Here is a 26,440-nt window from a genome sequence, read left to right on the forward strand (position 1 = left end):
ACAACGCAGATGTCTGATTGGACGACTCGCTCTACTCTGTTGTGATTGGACCCAACTTGTTGTCAAACTGCTGCACGTCCGTAATATGGTGATGTCACCACGACGTGTTTCAGGAGCTTCTCGTCACTTTATAACTGACGCTTTCAGTTTAAAGACACTTTGATATGACTGTGATATGAATAAATGTAGATTAACTATGTCTGTGATCCAATCAACTGGAGAGTTTGTTTCCCTGTAATTGAGTTTTGGCGGCATGACAACTTAATATCCCTTTGACAGAAAAATTGGTAAAACCAATGATTTTTCTTTAAAAAAAAAAAAAAAAAAAAAAAAAAAAAAATTAGTTTGTGTGTGTTGATTTTTGTCACAACAGTAATATAGTTCACTGATTTATTCATCAAATGATTTTAAGGTGTATGAACATCGATAATGAAAAAACAAATAGTAATTATTTCTAATTGGAAATCTCTGTAGTTTTATTGATTATTTAGTCTTAAGTCTTTCCGGAGCCACAGTTGAACTTGTGTTCCACATTTCATCAATCACCAAACTTGTTGACAAATCATCCGAGCATTGACGAAACACTGTGATATTAATTTCAGCCACGACTGTCTCAGCTGCTCTGAGGTGAAGATCACGATCCATTTCGCCACCTGTGCTAAACTCACATTTCATAAGAAGAAAAAAAAATCAATCATGTCACATCGAACCAGACAGCTGAACCCCCTCCAGGTCACGTGTTCTACGGCCCAATCAGGCGCGAGTCTTCCTCGCCGCTTCCTGTGTCACGGAGACAGGAGCCGTGCCAGGAACACGATACGCGATGGCTGTACCCAATACACTGTCATCTTATATCCACACACTGTACCCAACCCCTGCAGGCAAAACCTCCACGTTGTCCCGTTTACCTTCTCCTTCGCCACCTTATGGGAGAATGGGCAGGTCCCGTCCGCCCGCTTGCACGTCCCTCGCAGAAACCTGCACACGAATGACAAGAATGAGCCTGAAATAACCGAAGTGGATCAGAGCTGTGAAGTGCGACGAGCTGCTGGTCCAAATAAAATCCAGTCTGGACATTTATTTTGAAACGCTGACGAGAGAGAAACTGTTCGCTGCAGGTGTAGTCGGGAACAAAGGAAATTGAGGAAATCGACTCGTGGCTTCTGCTTCAAGTGTGTCAGAGGCCGAAAGTCAAAACAACCCAAATCTCAGACATGTCCGAAATTAATCGGAAGGTCCGATGGCCGGTCGGGAACAAATTACTCGCTGCATGCAAAATCAGCTTAAAGCGGCGATCGGACGATGACATCGAGACTTCTCCTTTTCAAAGAGATTGTGTAGTGTGTGACCCAAACTGTGGATCAGTCGCTTAGTGTGAACTTGGTTGCAAACTCTGTCTCGTCTTCTAAATCTCTATTGAAAACCAAATTTTCAAAAATAGCCTTTGTAATTTTTTGGGGGGATTTCGTATGAAATCTTGTCTTATTTCTGCTTTTTAGTTCACTTCACTCTGTTTTGTAACTGTGTTTTGAAAGGTGCTGTATAAATAAAGTTATTATTATTATCAATATCAAGCAGTGAACCGTTTCCTGTCCCTCAGAGCTTTGATGGTTTTCCTATCGGGACCTTAGCCTGAAATGACTTATATCAGATGAAAATGTAGAAGATTTCATGTCTTTTCTGAAGCTCAACAATCATAAAAAAAGCATTTTCGCCTTTCCCCCTCCCTGTCGCTCAGGCTCCTCCCCTCTTTAACGTGGCATTCAGGTGCGTTCATCGTTACCTCGTGCAGACGGCCACCTTGTCCGGGTCGTGGATGAAGGGACAGCTGTTGCCGCGGTTACACTTGCCGAAGCGGTTGTAGTACATACAGTACTGCTTCTGCTGCTTCTTCTGGTGGGCGTGTCTGATGATGGCGAGGCTCCGCTGAACTGCGCGGCTTGGATCATAAAAAGAAAAAGAAAAAACACATCAACACAAAAACCACAGGTAATCGACAAATCAAACAAGCAGCCTGTTGGAACCGAAGAGGACAAACTATGTCAGGATTAAGAGTTTCAGCTCTCACCCCCCGATGAGGGGCTTAAGGGTACCGGTATCCTTCGTATGCTAATTTTAATTTTAAGATTACTTCTGGCTTTACAGCCTTTAGTTGACAGTGATGAAAGGCAGTTAATATTCCGGGGGAGGAGGGAGAGGGAGGGGGCGTATCAAATGCTAGTCTTGGCTGGATTTGATTGCAAGATGGTGCTGCTGGTGGAAGAGAGCGAGCACAAGGACCCAGCGACGGCCTTTCAGGTTTCTCTTTCCTTCACTGTGTCATAGCTTCAACAAAGTCTGTTACAGGAAACATGTTCTGACAATATTCACATTTATAATGAAATATGGGTTCTGAATTTAAAAAAGGTTTAAAGGCTTTTTTGGGGCGTCTCAGACTAGTTGCTAGACATGATGTGCGGTTAGGAAATTTCCCAAATCTTGAAGTGACCAGGATTTATTTCATCGGCAGCCATGAGCCAGCTAGGATTCTCTAAGTGTTTCGGAAAGATGCTTCAATGCTTCAAGTTACCGTTGCCTGTGAATCGTTCACATCTGATGTCACACGTTGGTAAAACACACTGAGGTTTTTGTAGTTCACCTTCGGAAGTCGGATTTTCTGAGCAGCGCTGTTGGCTTTTCCTAAGTCCTATGAATCCTCCTTCACACCTTTCCTTGACCTCATGACGTTTTCCACTGAGGTCAAGGAATTGTAGAGAGGACTTAGGGCTTTTTAACTTTACTTTCACAAAACAACTATAACACACTAGAGGAACAATACGTCTCCTTTAAGTTGCAAAGGCCAAAGTCAGAGGGAGTTCTTCTCTCCCACAGGAAACTCTGCCCCTGAAGAGGCTCAAACGCCTCGTTTGCATTCCTGGCCTTTTCTCCCCAATGAGAATCTGTGTCACCAAGTGGAATGTAACCGCGCTCGCCAACCGTCGACTTTGGCTCGAGCTGGTGCGACAGAACCAAGCGCCACACCTTTACCGTGGCTACGCGGCGGGGTTTACAGCTGCTTTCGGGAGGCGGGCCAACAGCCAAAACAAAGCGGGGGTGTAATGAGGCGCTGCAGCAGCAGCGAACGGTCCGAGACAAATAGTGTGTATTTCAAACATCGCAGCTCGTAAAAAACGGTTCTAGTAAAAGGCCCCGAATTAAAATTACGAACCAGTAAATGTCCATAAATATGGGGGCACTTTAATTAAGGAGTTGAAAAAGTTGAATATGTATGCAGAAATGTCCCGACACTCCTCGTGCTGGAGTGCTTCGGATTGAAAAACCTACCTGGCTAAGTGACGGGTGCTGGAGTGTCGGCTCCAGGCGGGACTCACGGGGGAGGTGTGGGGGCCGGAGAACCGTCCTACATGAGGGGGAGGAAGAGAGACAAACGAGGCATTTTCAGTTTAATCTAGGTAGGTAGGTAGGTAGGTACGTAGGTAGGTAGGGACGTGTACTTTATTGATCCCAAGCTGGGAAATCTAGGCTGCAGGAAGTCAAAGGTCCTGCCAAGGACATGAACCTCTAATGCATTGATTTCCCAGTAACTTAATAAAGTTTGTTTTACAAGCTGTAAAAAAACACAACTGAAGCTTCATCTTCTATCATCTCCACTCACCTGCACAACAGGAAGTTAAAAAACAGCAACAACAAATGAACAAAACAAAAAACACATTGATCAAGTGTTAATGTGACGCCGGAGATGTCGTGTTGTGTGTTTATTGTCGTTCCCACGTGAGTATTTATTGATATTAAAATTATTGTATTTTGCAGGGATTGGTTCGTCTTTTAAAATAAATATTTAAATTTACTAACAGTAAACATAATATAATTTTTAAAAAATAGCATGAAATATTAGATAGATGGATAGATAGATAGATAGATAGATAGATAGATAGATAGATAGAATAGTGACACCAATGTCTTCAATAGTTATTTTATTATAACGTCCAGTTCAGGTGCCATCAGGAAAAAAAACTCCAAATGGACATATGGCGTGTAATATTTCCACAATATTACAGGTTATGAGTGAAAAGACACAGATACACAAACATATCTGAAGGGAAAGTGAAGTTTAAAAAATATATGAATTTTAAAATGTTATAATGCTGCATTAACTAATGGTGTTTGTATCACACACACACACATCTTACCTATAAAGAAAATAACATATCTAACTTTTCACATCAGGTGAGACAGAACAGAGAGTGTCAGTGTCTGTGTGTGTGTGCGCGCGCACATCCAGATGCAATAACAAACTAATATGTGAGCAGTTATTTAGACGGAGGTGGTTTGACGTATAGGTGTCTAAGCAGAACGTGACGTCCAGCTCCGTCTTGAGAACATCGTAAAAACACCTCGTACCCAGTGCACCCGGCAGATATCGGAGGGAAAGGTGTGTGTGTGTAGCGGTTGTCGGAGGCCGGAGAAGGGGGAGGCGGAGGTGAGGAGGTTGGGGTTACAGATGACAGGTTGATCTAATTCAGACCTGACTGTTAAAGCTCTCACGGAGTGTGAACTGTGGTGTGATTTGAGCGCAGCAGGATTACATGTCCGGTGGACACACACAAACACACGCGCACACGCACACAAACACGCGCACACGCACACACACACACACACACACACACACACACACACACACACACACACACACACACACACACACACACACACACACACACACACAAACACACACAAACACACACAAGGAGCCAATGTGAAGCTTAGTGGGGGGGCGACGATATGAAACCACCTGAGGCTGGTCGCACGCAGGAGCCTTTGGGATGCCGGTCACGAGTTTCTCACAGAGTGGAGCTGCTCTTCAATTTCCCCCTGCAGGTGTAGTTGCTACAGAATGTGTGTAAGGGAGAAGTGAGAACGTGTGTTTGTGTGTGTGTGATGGGGGGGTGGGGGGTGTAGGTGTAGAGGCAGATCCAGACTTTAATCTGCACCATCCAATTCTCGAGCCCCCCCCTCGCTGCTCTGACAGATGACAAGTTTATTATTTCAGATGGCAAATCCAGCCGGCTCTACTAAGTCCATTAGAGAGCATGTGGACAGAGCTGCAGTCACGGAACATGAATAAACACCCTGGTATCACCTCAAGGGTGATCACACACACACACTCTCACACTCTCACACTCTCACACACACACACACACACACACACACACACACACACACACACACACACACACACACACACACACACACACACACACACACACACACACACACACACACACACACACACACACACACACACACACACACACACACACACACACACACACACACTCTGCTCTGGTCCTGAACACAGCACACAACTCACCTGCCTGGTGACCAACTATTAAAAACTGTTAAGTATCAAAGGCTTCAATGAAATGACTGGTAAGATTCAAACTGTTCAAATGATCCGTGATCCTACGCACAAATATCGTCTGATACTAATTCAAATCAAATCCAATCCATATCAATAATAATAATAATTAGGTCAGAATTACTATGTACATTCAGATGCAGAACCTTCATTTTACATCTGGGAGGGAAAATAATATGAGTTTAGCTCCTGGATTAATTGCTTACACCTCGGAATTCGGAAGTCTGGGTAATTATCGTTCCAGTTCAATCTCGGAACTCGGAATTACAACCTCCGAGAAGGAATTTCTACTCGGGAAGGTCAGAGGAAATTCACCACCCCGACTTCCGAGTTTAATGGAACAACTCGTAAAACTCTGCTCTTCACACTTTTCTGCTCGGAAGCAACAGATTCACTTAAATCTTGACAGCGTTTTGTTCTGTCAAAGGGAATATTCCCCCAGGAACCAAAGAAAGAGAAGAAACAATAACAGACTCGATGTGTGAAACGATTTTTCGATTCAGATTCAGATGCTTGAAATGTGAAACTGCAACTAACTGTTATTTCTCCATTAATCGATCAGTTGTTTGGTTCATAAAATGGTGAAAAATGCCGATCATGTTTCCCAAAACCCCCAAGATGATGTTTTGTTTTTAGACAGTAAACTGATATTCAGTTTGCCGTCACAGAGGAGCAAAGAAACCAGAACATATTCACATTTAAGAAGCTGAAATCAGAGAATTTTGACTTCTTTTTCCATTAAAACTCCTTGAACCGATGAATCGACTAGTAGTCCATAACTAATCGATTATGTTGCAGCTCTGGAAAACTCAGTATGTAATTGTCAATTTTGATTCAAATGGAAAAACAGTGCGACATCTGTGTCACCACGGTTGTTGTCGTTGATGAAGACGGTGCAGAGAACTGCCGGCGTTGCTGGTGTACCTGTTCGGCCGACGGACACGTTGGACGCCGCGGTGCGCGACAGCTTGTTGGCCGACACGCGGTACAGGGAGCCGCCGATCCAGCACATGCCGCTTCCTCTCCAGTGCTGCGTGGACGCCGGGTGTCGGTCGTGGTGGTGGGGAGAGCGAAGGCGGCTCTGGAGGAAACTCCTGGACAGGCAGAGGAGGAGGAGGAGGAGAGAGAGAGAGAGGGATGAATTTATTCATACAGTCGATGAAGAGATGATTCCAGTTTATTAAGACTTGATGATGATTATAATATCCTTTAAGCTCAATTCACAAACTTGAGTCATAGTGGAGTGGTTTCACTGTATCGTGCTCATCTTCCCTCCAGCTCTTCCACTACATCTCCCATCCTCACTTTGTTTCCCTCCCTCCCTCCCTCCCTCCCTCCCTCTCTCTGTCTCTCTCTCTCCCATGTCACAGCACTCTGTTAAATTGCTCCTCTAATGGAAAGGACGGCAGTCTGGAAATGGAGAGAATTGAAAAGAGGAGAGGAGGAAATCAATGAGATAATAGGCAGGGCAGGGGGCCAGAGCAGCGAGGGGTTGGCCCCTTGCGCTGGAGGAGCGTCGAGACCACAAACACACACACACACACGGTATCACAACACACTTCTGCTACAGTACCTACAGTCCACACAATCACAGGCCTCCACACACACACACACACACACACACACACACACACACACACACACACACACACACACACACACACACACACACACACACACACACACACACACACACACACACACACACACACACACACACACACACACACACACACACGTTCGCTATCCAGGAGTCACTCAGTGGACCTGTGTGTGTGTGTGCGTGTGTGTGTGTGTGTGTGTGTGTGTGTGTGTGTGTGTGTGTGTGTGTGCGTGCGTGCGTGTGCGTCTGTGTGTGTGCGCGTAGGGGTTTGCCGGGTGGCGGTGTGCAGGGGGTTATGGCGATAAATTGCGCTGTCCTGTCACTTCTGTTTGGGGCGGATTGGGGCTGGTGTGCAGGGCGCCACTGGAGGTAATTTGCTGCCGTATTTCAGATGGGCTGGAAATGGGTTTGGAGCGAGAGTTCATGCCTCCCATTACGGGAGGAAAGAGAGAAGGGTTACCCCCCCCCCCCCAACAACGCTCCACGCACCACGCACAACACAACTGACACGGACGCTTAACAACGCTGCAGCAAGCTGCTACAAATAAGAAGAAATGAAGGAAGAAGAAGAAGAAGAAAAGGGGTGGGGGGGTGGGGGGGTGTATGGTGTTCTTGTGTGTTCTCGTATGTGGTCTACCCCGACGACTGCGTGACCATAACTCAGAGGCACAGACACTCAGCCTAGCTGATCGCCGGCCGCCCGACGCAGGGCAACTGCAGCCAGGGGAGCCGTAATGGAGGCTAATGCCGGAGCGCTGACTGCCACCCCGGGGGAGGCTTAAACAAGGAACTGGGCGGCCTGGGGAGCCACAATGGAGGTTAATGGGGATATGACATGAACAGTTAACAGAGATGGCAGTTAACCCTGACACAGGGCTGCAGTCAGGGGGGGGGGGGGCGCAGGACCCAGTCCGTTAGGATGTGTTCACACGTTTGAGTCCCAACCTCGGAGCGATTCATTGTGGCAACAGGGCGTTATGTCGTTTTTGTGTTTCTGTTTTACTGCATTTATAAATACTTGCGGAAACGTCTCATGGAAACTCAAAGCTCTTTACACTCTAAGTCACATGTTTTATTTGCACTCTGACAGAAAAGCCGTCAGGGGCCATGTAGGGTTCAGCGTCTTCCCCAAGAACATCTTCAACGTCTGTTTGGGTGGACGACCCGCTCTCCCACTTTCTCGAGTCACAGCTCCTCCAAACATCTCTGTGGACCCTCACTGAACAGTGTCCATGTCACTTCCGGTCACAGAGACTCACAGAGGAGGCGACGTGTAGCATCCGGAAATCTAAAGGTGCTGAGCATCGAAAAACAAGCGAAATGAACGAGCAGACTTTAAAAGTTCAAAACTCCAGGTTATCTGTTTGAAATTGGGATTTTTACAGTTGTTTTCTGCTCTGGACAGTCGCAAGGCCGCTGGCATCGGCATCGAGTTAGCCGTGATGCTAACACCGCCGCTAGTTTACACCAAGGGCCAGAAAACAAACAGTGAACAAACTTCGTTGTCGACGACTCCGAAGGAGAACGGTTCCTGCGTCCTTGCCGACGTCTTTTACGACCGAACAGTAATACCATCTGGAACCATTAGGGGGGAACCAAAGTGCAGATGGAGAAACTTGTTCCAGACCGTTTGGTTCCTGGTCCACTTGGTCATTAGACGCCTCGTGTTGGCAGACCTTTAACAAATGCCGGTACATTAGAGAACATACACGAGGAGAGTATTACGTTAGCATCAAGTAGCATTAGCATGCAGAGCTAAGGGGCTAGCATGAGCACATTAGCTGTAAAACACGTTGCTAATACATCAGACGTAGTCTGGGACCCAGATGAATTCTGGGAGTTTGTTTGATTTGCTCTGCCAGACTCACGGTCTGGATCTCCTCAATTGGGAAGTGACTTTCAAGCTGCAGAAATCTTCCCATTCCAATCACAAACCGATTATCTGATAGTGGGCCGGGTTTATACCGCGATGGGGAGAGAAGCTTTTGTAAACAACCAAGATGGCTGCCGCTGATGAACGAGCTTTTGACTAAAAGTAGATTTTTATCCCTAAAGGTCTGCGCCTGTTGGTAACGCCTCTTGGAAATCTAAAATGAACCGAGAGGTCCCTGACTAACACAAGCATTTGAGTATTAGTCTGGCTACGCCGGGCTATCAGAGAGGTATTTTGCTAACGTATAGGTTCTCTGTTCTGTACATAAGTTTACCACAGTTTTACTTGAACTGATCTCAGATCATCGGTTCAGTTAGTTTGTGGTCCAGCGTTTGGTCTGGAGAACTCAGGTATTAACATTCGGTTGGTGGGTATTTGTCGGTTTCAGAGCCTCAATTGTTTAGACGTCGTATAAAGTTCTCACACTTCAATCACCAGGCCGATATGAGACATGATGCAGCCACATGTTTGAGTTTCAGCCTTATGGACAGAAACAAACAGAGGAGAAGATAAAAATGAAAACATCGCAGAGAGGGAGATGCGGTTAGTTGCCTGCCAGACTCTCCTTGGCCTGTTCCCCGCGATGTCCTTGACCTCCAGAGGGATATCTGTTATCAGGGAGCCTCCAGGCCCCGCGACCGATGCACAAATCCTCCCCTGCCGGACAGCTAAGTTGTTCCAGGGGGGTCGGGACCTTTCTAATGTCGTCCATTGCTCTGATGTAACGCCTTCTCCCTCGTCTACAAGACCTGAGGGACACACACTCACTCTCTCTCTCTAACGGTCATTATCCAAACCGTCAAACTATTTAAAGCTACGCTAATCAATATTTTCTATGTTAACGATTAGTGACAAACCGATATGAAGTGATCGGCGGTAGTTTCAGCCTCTTTTTGCTCTGTTTTTTTTGGTTAATGTACATTTACTTTGTGGTTCAGTCTGTGCAGATTGTTTTTGCTTTTTAAATTCACTAGAGCAGATATTTTCTGTCAAAAATTTTTTCCCTCTATATTCCATAAAAAAAATTGTATTTGAACCAGAAACAATAACAGAGCTCTAATGTTGTCTCTAAGCGGTTTAGGCCCCTTTTATACACCAGGTCCTTAATTTCATATTTTTAGCAAAACAAAGTTATGTCACAAAAACATATTCTGATGAACTGTAGAGTCCTGTGTACCTGAAGCCCAAGGTTCAGCTTTTCATTAAAGCCCAACTGATTCATCGATCGGCCGCTGAAATCGGTCGATATTTCACAAAAATATCTTCATCTTGTTTATCTTTGCCTCTATGAAGATGTTATTATACTTGTTTACTGTTTTTGTATCTGTGTTGTTTTGTGTTTCTTTTCGTTATAGTTATATTTATGGTAAAACTAAAATACCAAGTCCTATAATAAGCGTTTGATAACAACACCTTAGGAATCATTGACATTTTTTTGCAGGAATTTTGTCTACTCCTTAATATCAGTGTCAGCCCCCAAAAATCCATATCTGTTGGCCTCTGGCTTTTAAACGACGCAACGTTCAAATCCCCAATTTACGTTGAAAACAAAGCGACTTTAAACCGGCGACAACAGCGAAAATCCTCAAATTAGACGATCTTTAATTGACGGACGACTAACGACAGCTAATCAATGAATCAACTAATTGCCCTGAAACACAGTTTTGTGTACAGGAGTTTTATAAAAAATAAAAAAACAGAGAGGGAGACAAACGGCTGGAGGTCAGAGTGAAAGAAAAACAAAAAGTCCAACAAAAAGAAAAATATGGAGAGAAAAAACAGAGGGGGGCAAGGGCACAGAGGAACTCGCTTGAGATGAGTCTGCATGCATACGTGCAGTTTGTGTGTGTGTGTGTGTGTGTGTGTGTGTGTGTGTGTGTGTGTGAGCGCAGGTGTGTGTCTGCCGACCGCTCTGACCATGCGATGCACAGACAGAAGGATAGAGCACGATTCAGCACTACGGCCGCCTGCTTGATGAATGATCCGACTTTTGTTTTAGTGGCAGCGAAGGAATTTGGAGGGGTCGCGCGGCTGCTCTGAATAATGCTGCCCTCGTCCCGTTTGTCTGCAACCCAAGCACTAAGTGGGGCTCATATTGGGGAAACAGTTACCTGTGGAAACAGAGCGCAGCAAAAAAACAAACAGTCATCTGGCTAATTCCAGCAGTGACGACTCGCCGCTCTTCTCCGGGACACTTTGCAGGAAAAAACAAAAAGGAAGACGAAATACTCAGGACTCAGTGTGAACAGCTCCTGGCGTGTGACCGCGAGGAGACGACGAGTAGACGACTGATGTGATAAGTAAATGAGTCAATGAATGAATCTGGGGGGGGGGGGGGGGTTGAAAGGGGGATGAATGAACGGGGGAAGGAAGAGGAGAGAAGTGAAGAAGAAGAAGAGGGAGCGCTGTTTCACTTTATTGCCCCAGTCTCTTACATCCTGTACTGATCGATACTGAAGCACTAAAGGAGATGAGCGCCTGCACCGAGCGCTGGTGTGTATACGTGTGTGTGTGTGGGTAGATCTATACTCTGAAATAAAAAATAGTTTACTTATTTGGGGCTGGGGTGACGTTGGGGGCTTTAACATTAATGGCAGAAAAATTTTTTGTGGAAGAACAAGAAATAAAAACAAAAAATGAAAGAAGCAAATGCTAGAATATAGAAAATTAAAGTGTGTGTGTGTGTGTGAGATGAAGGGAGGATCAGGGCTGTAATTTATCCCGTGGATGCTTTACGGCTTTCTTAATTCAACTCCTGCTACTATTAATGGAGTTAATGTTGAGATTATATCTATTTCCTGGTGGCGGGCGGAGTGGGCGGGGGGCTGAAATATACTGCAGCAGATTCCTGCACCCCTTCAAACTGCTGCCCGCATCTAAATCACCCACCACACACACACACACACACACACACACACACACACACACACACACACACACACACACACACACACACACACACACACACACACACACACACACACACACACACACACACACACACACACACACACACACACACACACACACACACACACACACACACAGGAGTGGAGAGCACAGCATGCTGGGTAAGGGAGATGCTCACTTCCTGTCGGGCCAGAGTCTAAAAGAAAAGAAAGTCGGAGGAACGTCTGAGGCGCGATGAGAATAAGGTCGGCCGTTCACTGGTTCACCGCTTGCCCAGGTGTGTTGTCCCACCTCACTTCATTATGTTTTTAATTTTACACTTTTGAAGCATTTAAAAGCTTAAAAAGCATATAAAAACAAATCATCACTGCAATCAAACTAATAATCACTACATCTAACTCTCTTCTTCCGCTTTCCCACCAATATTAAATATCTGCCACGGTCAGGGGACGAAGGGAAAACGTTGGTGCCGATAATGCGCCTGTTACGCTGGCTCCAACCGCCACGCGACGAAGGAGAAGAAGAAGAAGAAGAGTGTACAACCAATCACCTGGCGATCTCTAATCGTGCTCTGGCCCAGGAACATGGCCCCAACTTTAGCTCGTTTTCTTTCAAGATTGAAAAGTATTAAAGAATGAAGTGTTTTAGATCAAACAATAAATAAATAGGTCGTTGTGCAGTCAAAGAGCAAAATTTATGGAGCTTGGGGTCACGACCCGGTCAAGATCATGTGGTCAGTTGACATTAAAGCTGCAACAGTTAATCGATTAGTAATCAATTACTAAATGAATCGCCAACTATTGTGATAACCGATTAATCGTTTCAAGTTGCTTTTATGGAAAAGTAATGTCAAAAATTCTCTGATTTCAGCTTCTTACATGTGAATATTTTCTGGTTTCTTTGCTCCTCTGTGACAGTGAACTGAATATCTTTGGTGTGGAAAAAAACTAAACATCATGTTGAGGTTTTGGGAAACACGATCGGCATTTTTCACCATTTTATGACATTTAATGGACCAAACAACTAATCGATTAATCGAGAAAATAGCTCTAGTTCACACAGAAAAAGACAGTTGCTACTGAATGAAGGTAAGAAACAGCATTTTTCTAAAACTAAATCCCTCCTTCTTTGGAACTTTCTTTAATTTGCCTTTTTTCAGTAAAATACTTTGTCACATTGTCACAAATCAAGTTTTACTACGACTACAACATGAGGTAACTCTGCTTTTATTGTGCTGCAAGTCTATCAATGTTAAATATAAAATAAAAATAAAATGAGAGAAGAGGAATGTTCGTCGTACACGTCTCGAATTGTCTGTGAACTTGATTTGTACCAAAAATGTGTCGACGGCCGTTTGGTATGAAAAGCCCATAAGGATATCAGGTACAGAGAGCGACGTTGGGTCTGGTGTTTTGACCCAGAGTGAGAGGTCGGAGCTGTGGAGAACCGGAGGGTCTGATAGGCCGAAGACGAAGAGCAACACTCGGTAGTTAAGAGCAGAGAATATGAGCTCATGCTCCACTCGACGCCCTCAAACTGATAAAAGTGGAGGCTCGTTGGGACTTAAACAGATAGATAAGCATGAGAAAGGAGGTGTGTGTGTGTGTGGGTGGGGGGGGGGTGATCCACCATCCCCGGGGACCCGACCTGCCCCCTCCCTCCCTATCTCTTCCCTCTCTTCTACACACTTGGTGATATTTCACGAGATGTCATGGGGCTCAAATTGAAAATCCCTTGATGAATCAATATTTACTGCAGCAGCTAAATGAATAGTAATAAGTCACCAGAGGCTGAGGTGCAGCAGCCACAGTCCAGGGCCCCTCGGCCTTTACCAAATCTGGATTACACAAATGAACCCCCCCCCCACCAACCAACCACCGCCATGACCAACACACACACACACATGCAAAACCAAAAATGCACAGGATGCTTTAATTATTAACGGCTACGCAAACAAATTATTGAAAATCGGTTCCTCCACATTATACAGATGACACATTTACCACTCGTGTCACGTCACCATACAGACCGTTGAAGAAATTTTCTTTCCATATTCACGTTCATAATATTAATGTTGGTTATTACTTCAGACGGTTCACATGCTCGAATGTTCAGTAAACACGTCAGTTCCAAGCAGCTCCACTTTCACAGCCTCTGAACTAAAACGCTCCTGTCTCTTTAAGGCCCCTCCACTCCCGATGAAGCCCAGTCTGCTCTGATTGGCTCAGCTGGCCCAACTCTGTTGTGATGGGTGTGGGAAGTAGTAGAAGTTCTCTCACTCTCACTATACCCGGCTTTGCTTTGGGAGGGGGCGTGTCAGACTATCCGCTAATCAAGCTTTATGGAATTCCGTGACATCACCGTGTCCAGGTGGTGCGCAGCTTCTCGTCCAATGGCAGCTGGGTACGAGCCTCCACCTCCTGCGACCCCACAGGACGATACTGTATGGCTTATGGATGGATGGATGGATGGATAATTGAATATGTCCTCTTTCTAGTGTCGGAGCAGACCAGGAATCATTTTTTCAACTTTCTTATATTTCATATGATAAGACGTAGAATGCAGGGTAGACCAAGCTACACTCCCCTGCAGTGTGTGTGTGTGTTTCCGTGCAGAGCTTCCCGCTAATTCTCTGCACATTAACAGATCGTGAAAAACCAACCACAACAAACCCTGTCAGAGATTTTGTGTACATTAACTGTAGCATGAAGAAGAAGAAGCTCAACAGCAGCAGGTTCATAAACGTTCACTGCAGAGCTGCAACAGTTAATCGCCAACTATTATGATAATCAATTAATCGGTTCAAGTAATTTTTATGAATATTTTCTGGTTTCTTTGCTCCTCTGTGACAGTAAACTAAATATATTTGGTGTGTGGACAAAATGATCATCATGTTGAGGTTTTGGGGAAACACAATTTCATGAACCAAAAAACTAATCGTTTAATCGAGAAAATAATCGACAGATTAATCGATTATGAAAATAATTGTTAGTTGCAGCCCTGGTTAACTGTCTTGTATATTTTTCATCGTGATTAAGGTCTATATTTTGGTATAAGGTGCAATATTTTCAATTGAATTTTGAAATAATCCAAAAGTATTCAGATTAGATCACATTATTTCTCTAATCCAATGGATTACGTTACTGATTTAGTGCAATTATATACAGTATAAAGGTGAAATGTAGTAGTTTGGTCTCAGGATGGACACAGTGGTGGAGAGATGGTTTATGTAATTGATGGATTGAAGATTTGTATTCAATATATTCATCTTGCTTATCTTTATCCATTATCATTGGCCATCTTGTTTTTGTTGTAGTTTTTTTTCTTTTAAAATACATGTTATTGATTATTACTCTTTTAAATAAATAAAAATAAATAAATACATTTTATTTATATTGCCCTTTTCATCAAAAGATCTCAAAAAGCTATGTTCGAAATAAAGTTTATTCTATTGCACATCCATGTAATTTGTAATCAGTAATCTGACCCGACCCTGCATTTAGCCACAGCCCTATTAAATCTTACATACTGTGAAACTAGAACTCGCATGTGGTTTTGGGCTGCCACTAACGATCATTTTCATAATCGATTAATGTGTCGATTATTTTCTCGAATAATCGATTAGTTGTTTGGTCCAAAAAAGTCATAAAATGGTAAAAAATGTCGGCCACGTTTCTTCAAACCTGAAGATGATGTTTTATTTTTGTCCACAAACAAAGATATTCAGTTCACTGTCACAGAGGAGCAAAAAACCCCAGAAAATTTTCACATTTAAGAAGTTGAAATCAGAGAATTTAGACTTTTTTTTTTTCATAAAAACTACTTGAAACGATTAATCCATTATCAAAATAGTTGGCGATTAATTAGTAATCTGTTACTAAGTGATTAATCGATTAACTGTTGTAGCTCTATTTTACTTTACATGTGGAGTGGGGGACGACGGAGGAGGAGTACGGAGACAGACGGATCAAAGTTAGATGAATGAAGGTGAAGAGGGAAGCGATGGCGTCTGTAACACACACGCCCTACCTAACCCCCCCCCCTCCCTCTTCGTCTGTATCTGTCCCCACTGGTGTAAATTAATGTGAGGAGCACGTTGGTGTAAATGGTTTATTCTCCGGGTTATCTACTGTGGAAAAAAAATGAGCGCCATAAATTCCCGACCTCTTCCACTCGTGCTTACGCGTATGACGGTGACATAAAAGACGCTGAGGGATATTAGCCACAGAGGCACATTTAAAAAACGCCGGAGAGCCTGTGGGAGGTGTGTGTGTGTGTGTGTGTGTGGTTTACCTGGCAGACTGGATCCTCTTGGCTCTCCAGGACAGGGCGGGGTTGTAGTGGAGGGTTTGGTGGGCAGCGCTGGACCCCGGGCGGGTCACCATCTTGTAGCGGGTCCGGAACACCCGCTGGGAGGCGGGGCTACAGTGGGAGGAGGCGGAGGCATAGGCGGGACCTGGGGGACAGAAACGTTGACAGATGGGCAAAACGAAAAAAACCTGAACACACACGAAACAGAAGCAACAGTTAAAACATCCAGTGTGTGTGAACAAGACACACACACACGCACACACACGCGCTCGTCTGTCCGACTCTGGCAGGTGTGCTCTTTAATAAGCTTCACGTATAAAAATGAGAGGGAATAACAAAGGCAGAATTTTTATGAGCCTAATAAATCATATCCTCTGTCTGTTTCCCCGCTGCCTTCATCGCTCCCGCTCGCCTCTCGTTCGTTACATCGTCGTGCAGATCCATCAGGGAGGAGGCGGGAGAGCAGAGCCACACGAACGGGGAAAGAGAGAGAGAGAAAAAGAGGAGTAAGTATTTTTATTTATTAATTTATTGGGCTGTGTATCCATCATGTTGTTTTACGACGGCCTGGCCCGGCTGACGTCCTCAAACAAAAGAATTGGAATTTGCATCGTGGATCATCTTAAGTCTCCGCTCACGAAGATGAAAAGACTTTTCACGAGACCCGAGGATCCTGGTGAATCACCATAGTTTTGTGCTTCGTTTCTTTCCGTTCTGATAAAATCGATAAGATCCAAGAACCCTGCAACATCGTGGAAAAGAAGAAGTCCAGTGGATCCACGAAAGAGCAGCAAGATGATCACTGAAGGGTTTGTTAATAATCCAGGAAAACCAATGGGCAGTGGGGCAAAGTTGAACCAGGACGTGTTTTCCATCTGGTGACGCTCACACTGTTACACTCGCAAAACAAATTCATGAAGAAACACAGGAAAAACTTTTTCAATTCATAAAAGGTTTACGCTGAGTGAAACGAATGGAACCAGGTCCACGGTGACATTAGTCACGATGGTGATGTCACTCGTGCCTCGGCCAAGGCCCAACAGTCTAAACAAGCCGAACCAAATCACACACACTCGCAGAAACCGTCCTCTAAATATGGCAGATTTTTAACGAGATCCATGAAATATTCCCTGGGAAAATCTGGGAAAATGTTCAGGTTACTTTATTAATACCGGTAGGTAAGATTTGTTTTTCTACCTAAGAATCCATTTAATGTAGCGTTGCCCAACATTGAATGGATTCTGTCTTGGCCCGTGTTTTTGCTTAATCCAGCAGATAAACCAACAAACCAACCAACAAACAGCCAAAGTAATTTATTTAAAGAATTCTTTAAAACCTTATTTTTATAACCTATCAAAATGAACAATATATTGATTTTAAAAACAAACGATCACTAAATCTTTATAACGTCAATCTAGGTTCCTCCCTTCTATCTCTTTTCCAACAGATTTTAATATCTGCCACTGTCAGAGGAAACGTACATACGCATCTACTGTACAACCAATCACGTTGCGATCTCTTATCGTGTTTCCTGAGCCTTTACCAGGTTCCTGAGAACCAATGAGAACCTAGAGAAATAAGATCTGGGTTGTAGTGAACGAACAGTCGGTGAAAAGCTTTCGCAGATATGGATTTATAAAAAAGGCTTTTAAGAATTAATTTGCCACAAGCTGCCTGGTATTTTAGGAAAAAATGTTTAAATAACTTCCACAGCTACAGCATGAAAAATCAAAACTTGCTCAACCTATTCATTTAAATTATCCCAAGTGTCATTATGTGCGCTACCTTTCTTTTACCCATCAGCCACTGCTGCTGGTCAGTGACGGCGCTGCGTCTCTCGAACGCGTTAAGAGACGACGATGCGAGTGAAGAGTGAAGAAAGAAGAGAAGGGGGATAACAGGCGAGTTCACGGAGTCGGTGAGGAGCTCGCTTCCAATCGGCTCTTTCACAAGAACCTTTAATTGCCAATTATCAGGATTGTTGCCGTTTTAATTAGCGTCCAATAACAAACCGTGACCGCGAGGAGGGGCGGGGGCGGTGGGGACAAATAATAAAAATGATTCCATTTCCAACTTCTCTCTCTCCACTCCACTCCTCCCCTTCGCTCTCACTGCCCCTCGGGCGTTTGGGAGCTCTGGATCAGCTGGAGAATTCATCTCGAAAAAAACATTCACCGTCAGAACGAGTCACCGGGGGCGACGACGCAACATCGGCTGCGCGTGTGGGACACTAACACGAACACAGAGAAAGATGATTAGAGATTATGTTTTAATAGTTCTTATGCCATATCTCTCACTGGCAGGGAAACTCTTTCGGGTACAGTCAGGACAGCTTGGATTATTTGAAACGTCCTGAATTGGGCCTCAACGTATAACCATGCAAGTAACCATGGTGACATGTACGCTGGGTGTTACGTTATTTAAGTCACTAAAACGGACGTAATCGTGAGAGGAAGTGACGACAAACAGGTTTTAAGACTACGATTTTGGTATTTACTAGAGCTGCAGCAGATAAAAGATTACTAATCGAATACTTAATTAATCGCCAACTATTTTGATAATCGATTAATCGTCCTCTGTGACAGTGAACTGAATATCTTTGGTGTGTGGACAAAACAAAACATCATGTTGGTGGTTTTGGAAAACACAATCGACATTTCTCACCATTTTATGAAGCAAACAACTAATCGATTCATCGAGAAAATAATCGACAGATTAATCGCTAATGGAAATAATCGTCAGTCGCAGCCCTAGAATTTAGAACATATCTAATCATCAAATCAACTCGTGACTTCCACGTGACTTCATGTTTTACATCGACGCCAGAAGAAATGTGTCATTTATGTGATGATATTAATTTCAGACGGCCACAGATCGGTGTGTGTGTGTGTGCGTGCGTGCGTGCGTGCGTGCGTGCGTGTGGTGGTGTTGGTGTTCTGTGCAGGATTAGTTGCCTGGCTTCAAGTCACTATTTCTCCCACAGTCCATCTGTATCGCAGTCAATGCTATTTGTGCGTCCTGGCAGATGACAAATAGGGCTTGTCAAAGGTTCTACCACGAGTCCCCCCCCCCCCCCGCCCTTACACACACACACACACACACACACACACACACACACACAAACACACACCCCCCAAGCCCCACATCTCTAACCTGCACCTCAATCTGCCTCGAAAGCCTTGTTCCAAACATCGTGACACCCGCCGTGTCCATGATGCCGTCACACCAGGGCTGCTGTTTAATGACATCTATAGTGAGCTTTGCAATGTGTGTGTGTGTGTGTGTGTTTGTGTGTGTCTCATTTTGCTTTTAAAAGTAGCCTGCTAACATTTCATCAATGTGGGGGTTCACGGCAGGTCTGTGGCGACAACCTCCAGCATAAGGCTGGAATCAGGGGTTCGACCGATAAGGCTTTTTCAGGACTGATACAGATTATTACTGATCTGAGAGACAGATAATCGATATGTGAAAACTAAATTTGTCTGCAGAATGATTGTCCAAAATACAACGCATGTTGAGACGACGTTGACGCTGAGACCTGTTTCAGTTCAAATTTTCATTTTTGCGCGATATATTGTTTTGTGAAAATGTTGAAATGTTTTGGTTTTTGTTGAGAGGACGTTTTGGAAGGTTTGAGGGTTACAACTTAGTTCTAAGGGGTTAAAGTTTGGGGTGAGTCATCAATTTGCGGTGGTTAACGGAACGCATCGTGTCAACGGTTGTCCTAACAACCGGTGTAAAAGGTGTGTGTGTGTGTGTGTCAGCAGGGATGGATGGACGCTGCTGCTCTGATTGTAAACCACTGCAGCCCGTGTTGGTTGAGTGGCTCTGGGAGCAATGGGGTCTCAATCTTCCACCATAGGGCCGTGACCAATGAGCATGTGAACAAACACACACACACACACACACACACACACACACACACACACACACACACACACACACACACACACACACACACACACACACACACACACACACACACACACACACACACACACACACACACACACACACACACACACACACACACACACACACACCTGGGGTCTCAATCTTCCCTTAATAGACCTCTGACAGTGGCCTGCCTTGCAGAGTGGGGGGAGTGAACCGAGCGGAGCGCGGCTGCCGGCGCCGCGGCGTGAAGACGCCGTTTGCAGACGCATGCAGCTCTCGCACGCCGTCCATCCATCTCTCGCCGACTCGCCGCTGTGTGAATCCACAGATAATCTACTCCGGTCGCTCGGCGCCACCGCCGCACTCATCGCTCCTGCTGCGAGTGGCCACCCGCCGTCTCGCCGCCAGTGAGCGTTAAAGGGCTGGTTCAACACGTTTTTCCTCACACTAGTGGAATCTGTCCAAACGGCAAGAGAGTTTATAGTTTTTTGTGTTTTCTTTTTTACCATGAACTTTATCATAAATATCTGTAAATGAAAAGGAAAACACAAGTTAGGGCTGCAACTGCGATATTTTTCATTATTTATTAATCTGTTGATAATTTTCTCTATTAATAGAATAGTTGTTTGGTTCATAAAATGTCATCAAATGTCGATCGTGTTTCCAAAAACTCAAAAATTATGTTTTGTTTTGTCCACACGCCAAAGATACTTAGTTTACGGTCACAGAGGAGCAAAGAAACCAGAAAATATTCAGATTCAAGAAGCTGAAATCAGAGAATTTTGACCTTTTTTCCCATAAAAACTACTTGAACCGATTAATGATTATCAAAATAGTTGGTGTTTAATTTAGTAGTCGTTTACTAATCGATTATTTGATTAATTGTTGCAGCTCTCACACAAATACAAACAAATATATAGAACTCGAATTAAGAAATGAAACAATTTTTCATTTCAACACAGGCAAATACACACAACACGGATCGGCATGACCACTAAAAGTGATGTGGGTGAACCCACGTTTCAAAGTGAAAGTGTTTTCCTCTGCCCTGGTTTATCCTCAGGTCTGATCCTCTCCTCGTGACATATCACGACTGTAGCTGCTGCTGTGTCAACACGACGCAGCAGACGTAGCATCACACGAGCAGATCTGTTGAACTGGAGTCACGTCGCTAAGACGACACAGACTAGACTTTGAGTAAAGTTGTCTTTTGATACTTCCATGTTCTCAGCCCTCTGACTGGGGCTACTGACAGGCCACTGCACCACCCCCCTCCCTCTCCCAGCAGTCTGCCCCCTCCATACCTGACGGCTAAATCCAGGGAACAGCGGTCTCCCGTCTGCCCCCCTCCCCTCCCCGGGATGAGCCAATGGATAATAAATCTTATTATTGACAGCGCCTGTTCGCCCTCCTGCCACCCCGTGTTCCCGTCCCCCCGGGGCTCATCTTCTGACTCCCACTGCTCCGCCCGCTCTGGCAGACGACAGCGGTGCCATGCTAACATCAGACTCAACAAGGGAGTTACCACAATTTAATAACCCGCCGTAATAAGCCAGAGCGGTTATGATAATATGATCTCTTGCGTGTTTGACACCCGGCGATACTTTTCTCTGACAGACGAGCCGTTGGACGTCAACGGAGCACGATGCCCCATCCTGCCAACAGAGAGCCGCATTCCGCGGTCTTAAAGTTACCGCATCCCGTAACTCATCGGAGCAGCTCGTGTGCTCCTGCAGCGTGACATGTGAACGAGTTCAACATCTTGTTTTAAGAGAATTAAGGACGGAGGAAAATGCTTCAAGATCACAAAAAAAGGTCTTACACTTCCATCTGCTCTCTGCATTACTGCACCCGGGGCCTGGCACTCGCTGGAAGGTTGCCTGACTTTACAAATAAAAAAATAAGTCTTTCTTCAACGCAGCATGACGTTCATTTTGGTAAATCATGGTCTCGTTCAGAGTCAAAGAGACGATAAAGCACCGTAGCGCGGATACAGCGTGATTGACAGCTGGTCGTCCACCAATTGGTGCATGGTTGCAGGTGGAGCTGCAACAGTTAATCGATTAGTAATTGAGTTAAAAGTTAATCTGCAACTATTTTGATGATCGATTAATCCGTTCAAGTAGTTTTTATGACAAAAAAGTCAAAATCCTCTGATTTCAGCTTCTTAAATGTGAATATTTTCTGGTTTCTTTGCTCCTCTGTGACAGTAAACTAAATATGGCGCTTGTCAAAATGCAAAACTCGAACCGAGGAATGACGCCACGGTGGGTCGACATTCGTACTGGTATCAAGTTGGTCGAGAAGAAATAAAAGAACTGAAGTATGAGAAGCTCAAACATGGTTTATCCACCGGAGAGCAAAACTGTACATTACATGCTAAAGTAAAAAAAAAAAAAAAGAAGTAAAAATCTTGAAAATACAAATGGGAAATTCAAAACATTGACAATGTTTATCAAAAAAAAAAAAGGAATCTGCCTGACATGGTATTTTAATGTTTTGTCACATGGTTGCGAAAACACTAAAGCTCCATGATGTGATTATCATGAGTAAACGTTGTCTCAATCAAATCAATTAAAAAAACATCTGCGCCATTTATGTGAAAAGTCTTATGCACAGTGTCGTCACAACACCTCGTCCATCCCAGCCATTAAAGTGTTATGACAGCCGGAATAGCGTGGTGGGTTACACCACTGACTTTGGTTCAGAGACCGGGGTTTGATTCCCAGTCAGGACTTCCCCATAGGCAAGGCCCTTAATGATTCCTGCCAAATGCTGATATTTAACTGATTTTTTTAAAGTCGCTTTGGACAAAAGCGTCAGCAAAATGAATGTGATGTAATGTTTTGGTAAGTGTTAGCAAAAAAAGCCTATTGACAAAACCCAGCAGACAGAAACTGACACTCAAAGGTCCTAAAAAGCTGCACTGACATGCATAGTTCAAAATAATTCCCTGTCAATTCAACGACTCCTACATTGTTACATCAAACAGACATCAGGTTTAACTTTAAGATTAAACTTAAGGAGCTTTAAGGACGCACAAGTGTGTGTACGAGTCCTTTAAGTAACACTACATGTGACCTTGATTCCGTCCCGCAGACTAAAAACAGAAGCGCCTTCAGAGGAACTGCTGATACCGTGAGTGTGATGACAGATGGCCGCCGACGTTCATCAATTTGCTCTTCAGTTATATATCATGTCGCCACCAAATCAACACCATGATGCCCGAAAATAAACAGTATTATGTTTTTCAAGAAAGTCTTTTTACGGGAATACTCATGGGGGCTCCGTTGGGAGTGTGTGTGCGTGCGTGTGTGTGTGGATGGCGATGTGGGCTGACAGCCCGATGGCTGCGTGGGGCCCCACACTGACACCAGAGGCCCCTGGTGCGTGCCATCAGCAGATGCTGTCGGCCAGGGTGGTGGTGGTGGTGATGTCACCGCAGAGATCGAGTGTGTGTTTTGGTTAGGAGGGTGGTGGTGGTGGGGGGGCCGGCTACTGGCTTGTGGCCTCGTCCATCATCGCAGTGGAGCCATCAGCTGTAACATATACCGGCTGACCGAGGGTAGGGGGGAATTCTCCCACTCGGGCAGATGCTGCTTTTTTGCTTTTTTTTTAATCACGACAAAATCACAAAGACAAGAAATTTAAATTGTCAAAAATTGAAAAATGGCATAAAACTAAAATATACGAATCGAGGAAAACCAACGAAACAAGATATTAGAAGTATATCTGAAGCAAAACAATTGAACAACATCACAAAGATAAGAAATTAAAATCATCAGAAACTGGAAAATGGCAAAAAAAACTAAAATATAAGACTCAAAATATTGAACAAGATATTGTAAGTGCATGAGTCCACAAAATGTTTTAGAAATACTTCTACTTTGTTGTAATTCTACTTGTTTACTACACAAATGACATGCAACATGCAACGTGTTACGTCTAAATGTCGCCCCCTTCTTCCAGTCTGTCTTCACACTGAGCTTAGCTGATCACTTCCTTGTTTTAGCCCCGTACACTGAAGAAGACACATAAGACGGGTAAACTGACCTTCTCGTCTTCCTCCCGGGGAAGAAAGTGAAAACGAGTAACGTGTGTTTCCAGAAATACATCAATCGGCGTAACGTAAAATAAATAAGATACATAAGTGGTATTGAATGTTGTCTAAAGACAATCAGACGATGGGTAAAACAATGGAATATGAGCAAATTGATTGAAATCAGCAACAATCGCATCAAAGTGAGCGAGACTATGAACACAACACGTGATCGCTGCAAACTCTCTTGTTGCTGAGCAATGTTCCATAACTTGGGGGTTAGATAACTTAAGTAATGTCCAATTTAGCACAAGGGCCACTCATGCATAAAGAACGATTAATATGTAATCAGCGTTAAGGTTACATCACTACATTATGATCTATATTTTCAAAAACTACATCTTAAAAGTGGACGAACTCCAGACTACAATGCATGTCTAAGTGTTTTTCCAGTGTTGACCAACATGTCAGGAGACCCGACAACATCCTTGATGAATAATTAAATGATAATAGCCCCATCATGTGTGAGCTTTTACATAAGGAGAATCAATAACGTGAATAAGACATGATGAAAACACGAGTTTCCCTACGAACTCAACCTTGACCCCGACCCCTCCCGGGAGCTGACAAAATCTTTAGCGGTGATTGGGACGCTGGCGAGGTCGCGATCCGCCACAACACACTTCATGTGTCCGGCAACATGTGTGTCAGAGTGTGGCTGTCAATCAGCAGATCCCATTAGACGCCGCGAAGAGGAAGAGCCCGGGGCTTTGTCCACTAAAGGGCTGCTGGTATTACATATGCGTTATGTTGTGTGTCTGTTTGGGAGCGTCGGGAGGGAAGGAAGGGGGGGAGAGGGGGGTGGGGGGTGGTGTACTTGTGGCAGAGAGTGAAAAGCTTTGGGGATAAGTGTGTGTGTGTGTGTGTGTGTGTGTGTGTGTGTGTGTGTGTGTGTGTGTGTGTGTCATAAAAATCTTTTCCAAGTGTGACTGGGGCACTTGAAGGTTAAGTGAGTGCATCACTGAAGGGCAAAACACAAGATTCCACATGGGATGCAAGTGTTCTGCCCGGAACAATACCCGTCAAGACCCAGAGCGAGGGCGCAGCCCCGAGTCTTAGTGACAGAAGAGAAAGAAAGAGGGAATGGGTCTGACGACTTGTTTGTTTTTGTTTGTCTTGGGTTTCGTTGGTTGAGTCCCACGAAACTTGGTGGAAGGATGAACATGGGCGCGCCGCCGAACACAGGGGAAGATCCAGGAATCATTTTCATCACTTTCTTTAAAATTTCATTTGACATTTTCACCAATTTCCCAGGGAATAATGCTGCGTTCCATCATAGTCTCGGACCTCCGAGTCGGACGTGGCAATTGAAACGCCCCGCTGAGTCGGGATTTTAGCTCAGAAGGTCGGAGGAAATTCACCACCCAAGTCTTCAGAGCTCGGAGCTCCGAGGTCTAATGGAACGCAGCACAATTCATGGATCTTGATGAAGAAAGACTGATATCCATGAGTGTGTGCAATTGATTTGGATCTAGCACATTTAAATGTGGTTTCGTAAGGGGACTGTTGGGCCTTGGCGGAGGTAAATTCTCTACTGAATGATATTTCAGTTTCATGGTGTGTTGACTTGGGGCGTCTTCACACTTGAAAGTCCGGACCAATGTCTGGTTGTGTTGTTGTTACATTGTTTACATTTGATCCGGTTAGTTTTGGGGGGGTTTGGGGCAATTTAGCGAGCACACTTAAGAACTTTACGTGACAAAGCTACGTCCTGTCGTCATCACCTACGTGGGCTGCATTTCCCTGATACTTGACTCTGATTGGTTTGTAGACGGGCGTGCGTCTGACATTGTCAATTCGGCGGGAAGACTTTTTCCGTTTTCGTTCTCTTCTTCTTTGTCTTCATCTATGACAGCTCTCTGCCTCAACTTCCTTTAATTGGTCTGAACCATCCCAAAAAATTGTTTTCACACTGCTAACGAACCAAAGCATGGTTCAGTTTGATCCGAACCCTGACCAACTCTTTTGGTCGCACCAAACTTTGGTCCACCTTTCACACCTGCAATTTTTGGTTCGGACCAAACAAGGTATGAGTGAAAGTGCCCTATAAGGAGGTTTGTAGAGGGTCTGAGGATCGAAAAAACCTCAGTGACACCGACTTCAAAACTATTGTCCACGTGGTGAAGAGAGGAAATGTTTATTCAGTAAATCCGGATTTAAATATATTTGTGGATTTTTTGCTTTTGTATCATTAAAGTTTTTAAAAATTTCTGATTCATTTCCATACCATGCTTTTTTAATCCATTCTCATCCACTGAGCAAGTGACA

The 26,440-nt window shown here is 44.4% G+C and overlaps 1 protein-coding gene across 1 annotated transcript in view; it reads right to left on the minus strand.

Annotated features, from left to right (window-relative positions):
- Positions 1 to 26,440, minus strand: part of zc3h3 (zinc finger CCCH-type containing 3) — a 59,558-nt gene that overhangs the window by 9,785 nt on the left and 23,333 nt on the right. The window contains exons 4-8 of the mRNA XM_035647517.2: positions 16,159 to 16,321; positions 6,344 to 6,513; positions 3,325 to 3,400; positions 1,784 to 1,939; positions 909 to 978 (exon numbers count right to left, since the gene is read on the minus strand). Coding sequence (XP_035503410.2) covers positions 909 to 978; positions 1,784 to 1,939; positions 3,325 to 3,400; positions 6,344 to 6,513; positions 16,159 to 16,321 — 635 coding nt within the window. The remainder of the gene's footprint in view (positions 1 to 908; positions 979 to 1,783; positions 1,940 to 3,324; positions 3,401 to 6,343; positions 6,514 to 16,158; positions 16,322 to 26,440) is intronic.

The sequence above is a fragment of the Scophthalmus maximus genome, chromosome 13, assembly GCF_022379125.1.
Source record: "Scophthalmus maximus strain ysfricsl-2021 chromosome 13, ASM2237912v1, whole genome shotgun sequence".
Taxonomy (NCBI): domain Eukaryota; kingdom Metazoa; phylum Chordata; class Actinopteri; order Pleuronectiformes; family Scophthalmidae; genus Scophthalmus; species Scophthalmus maximus.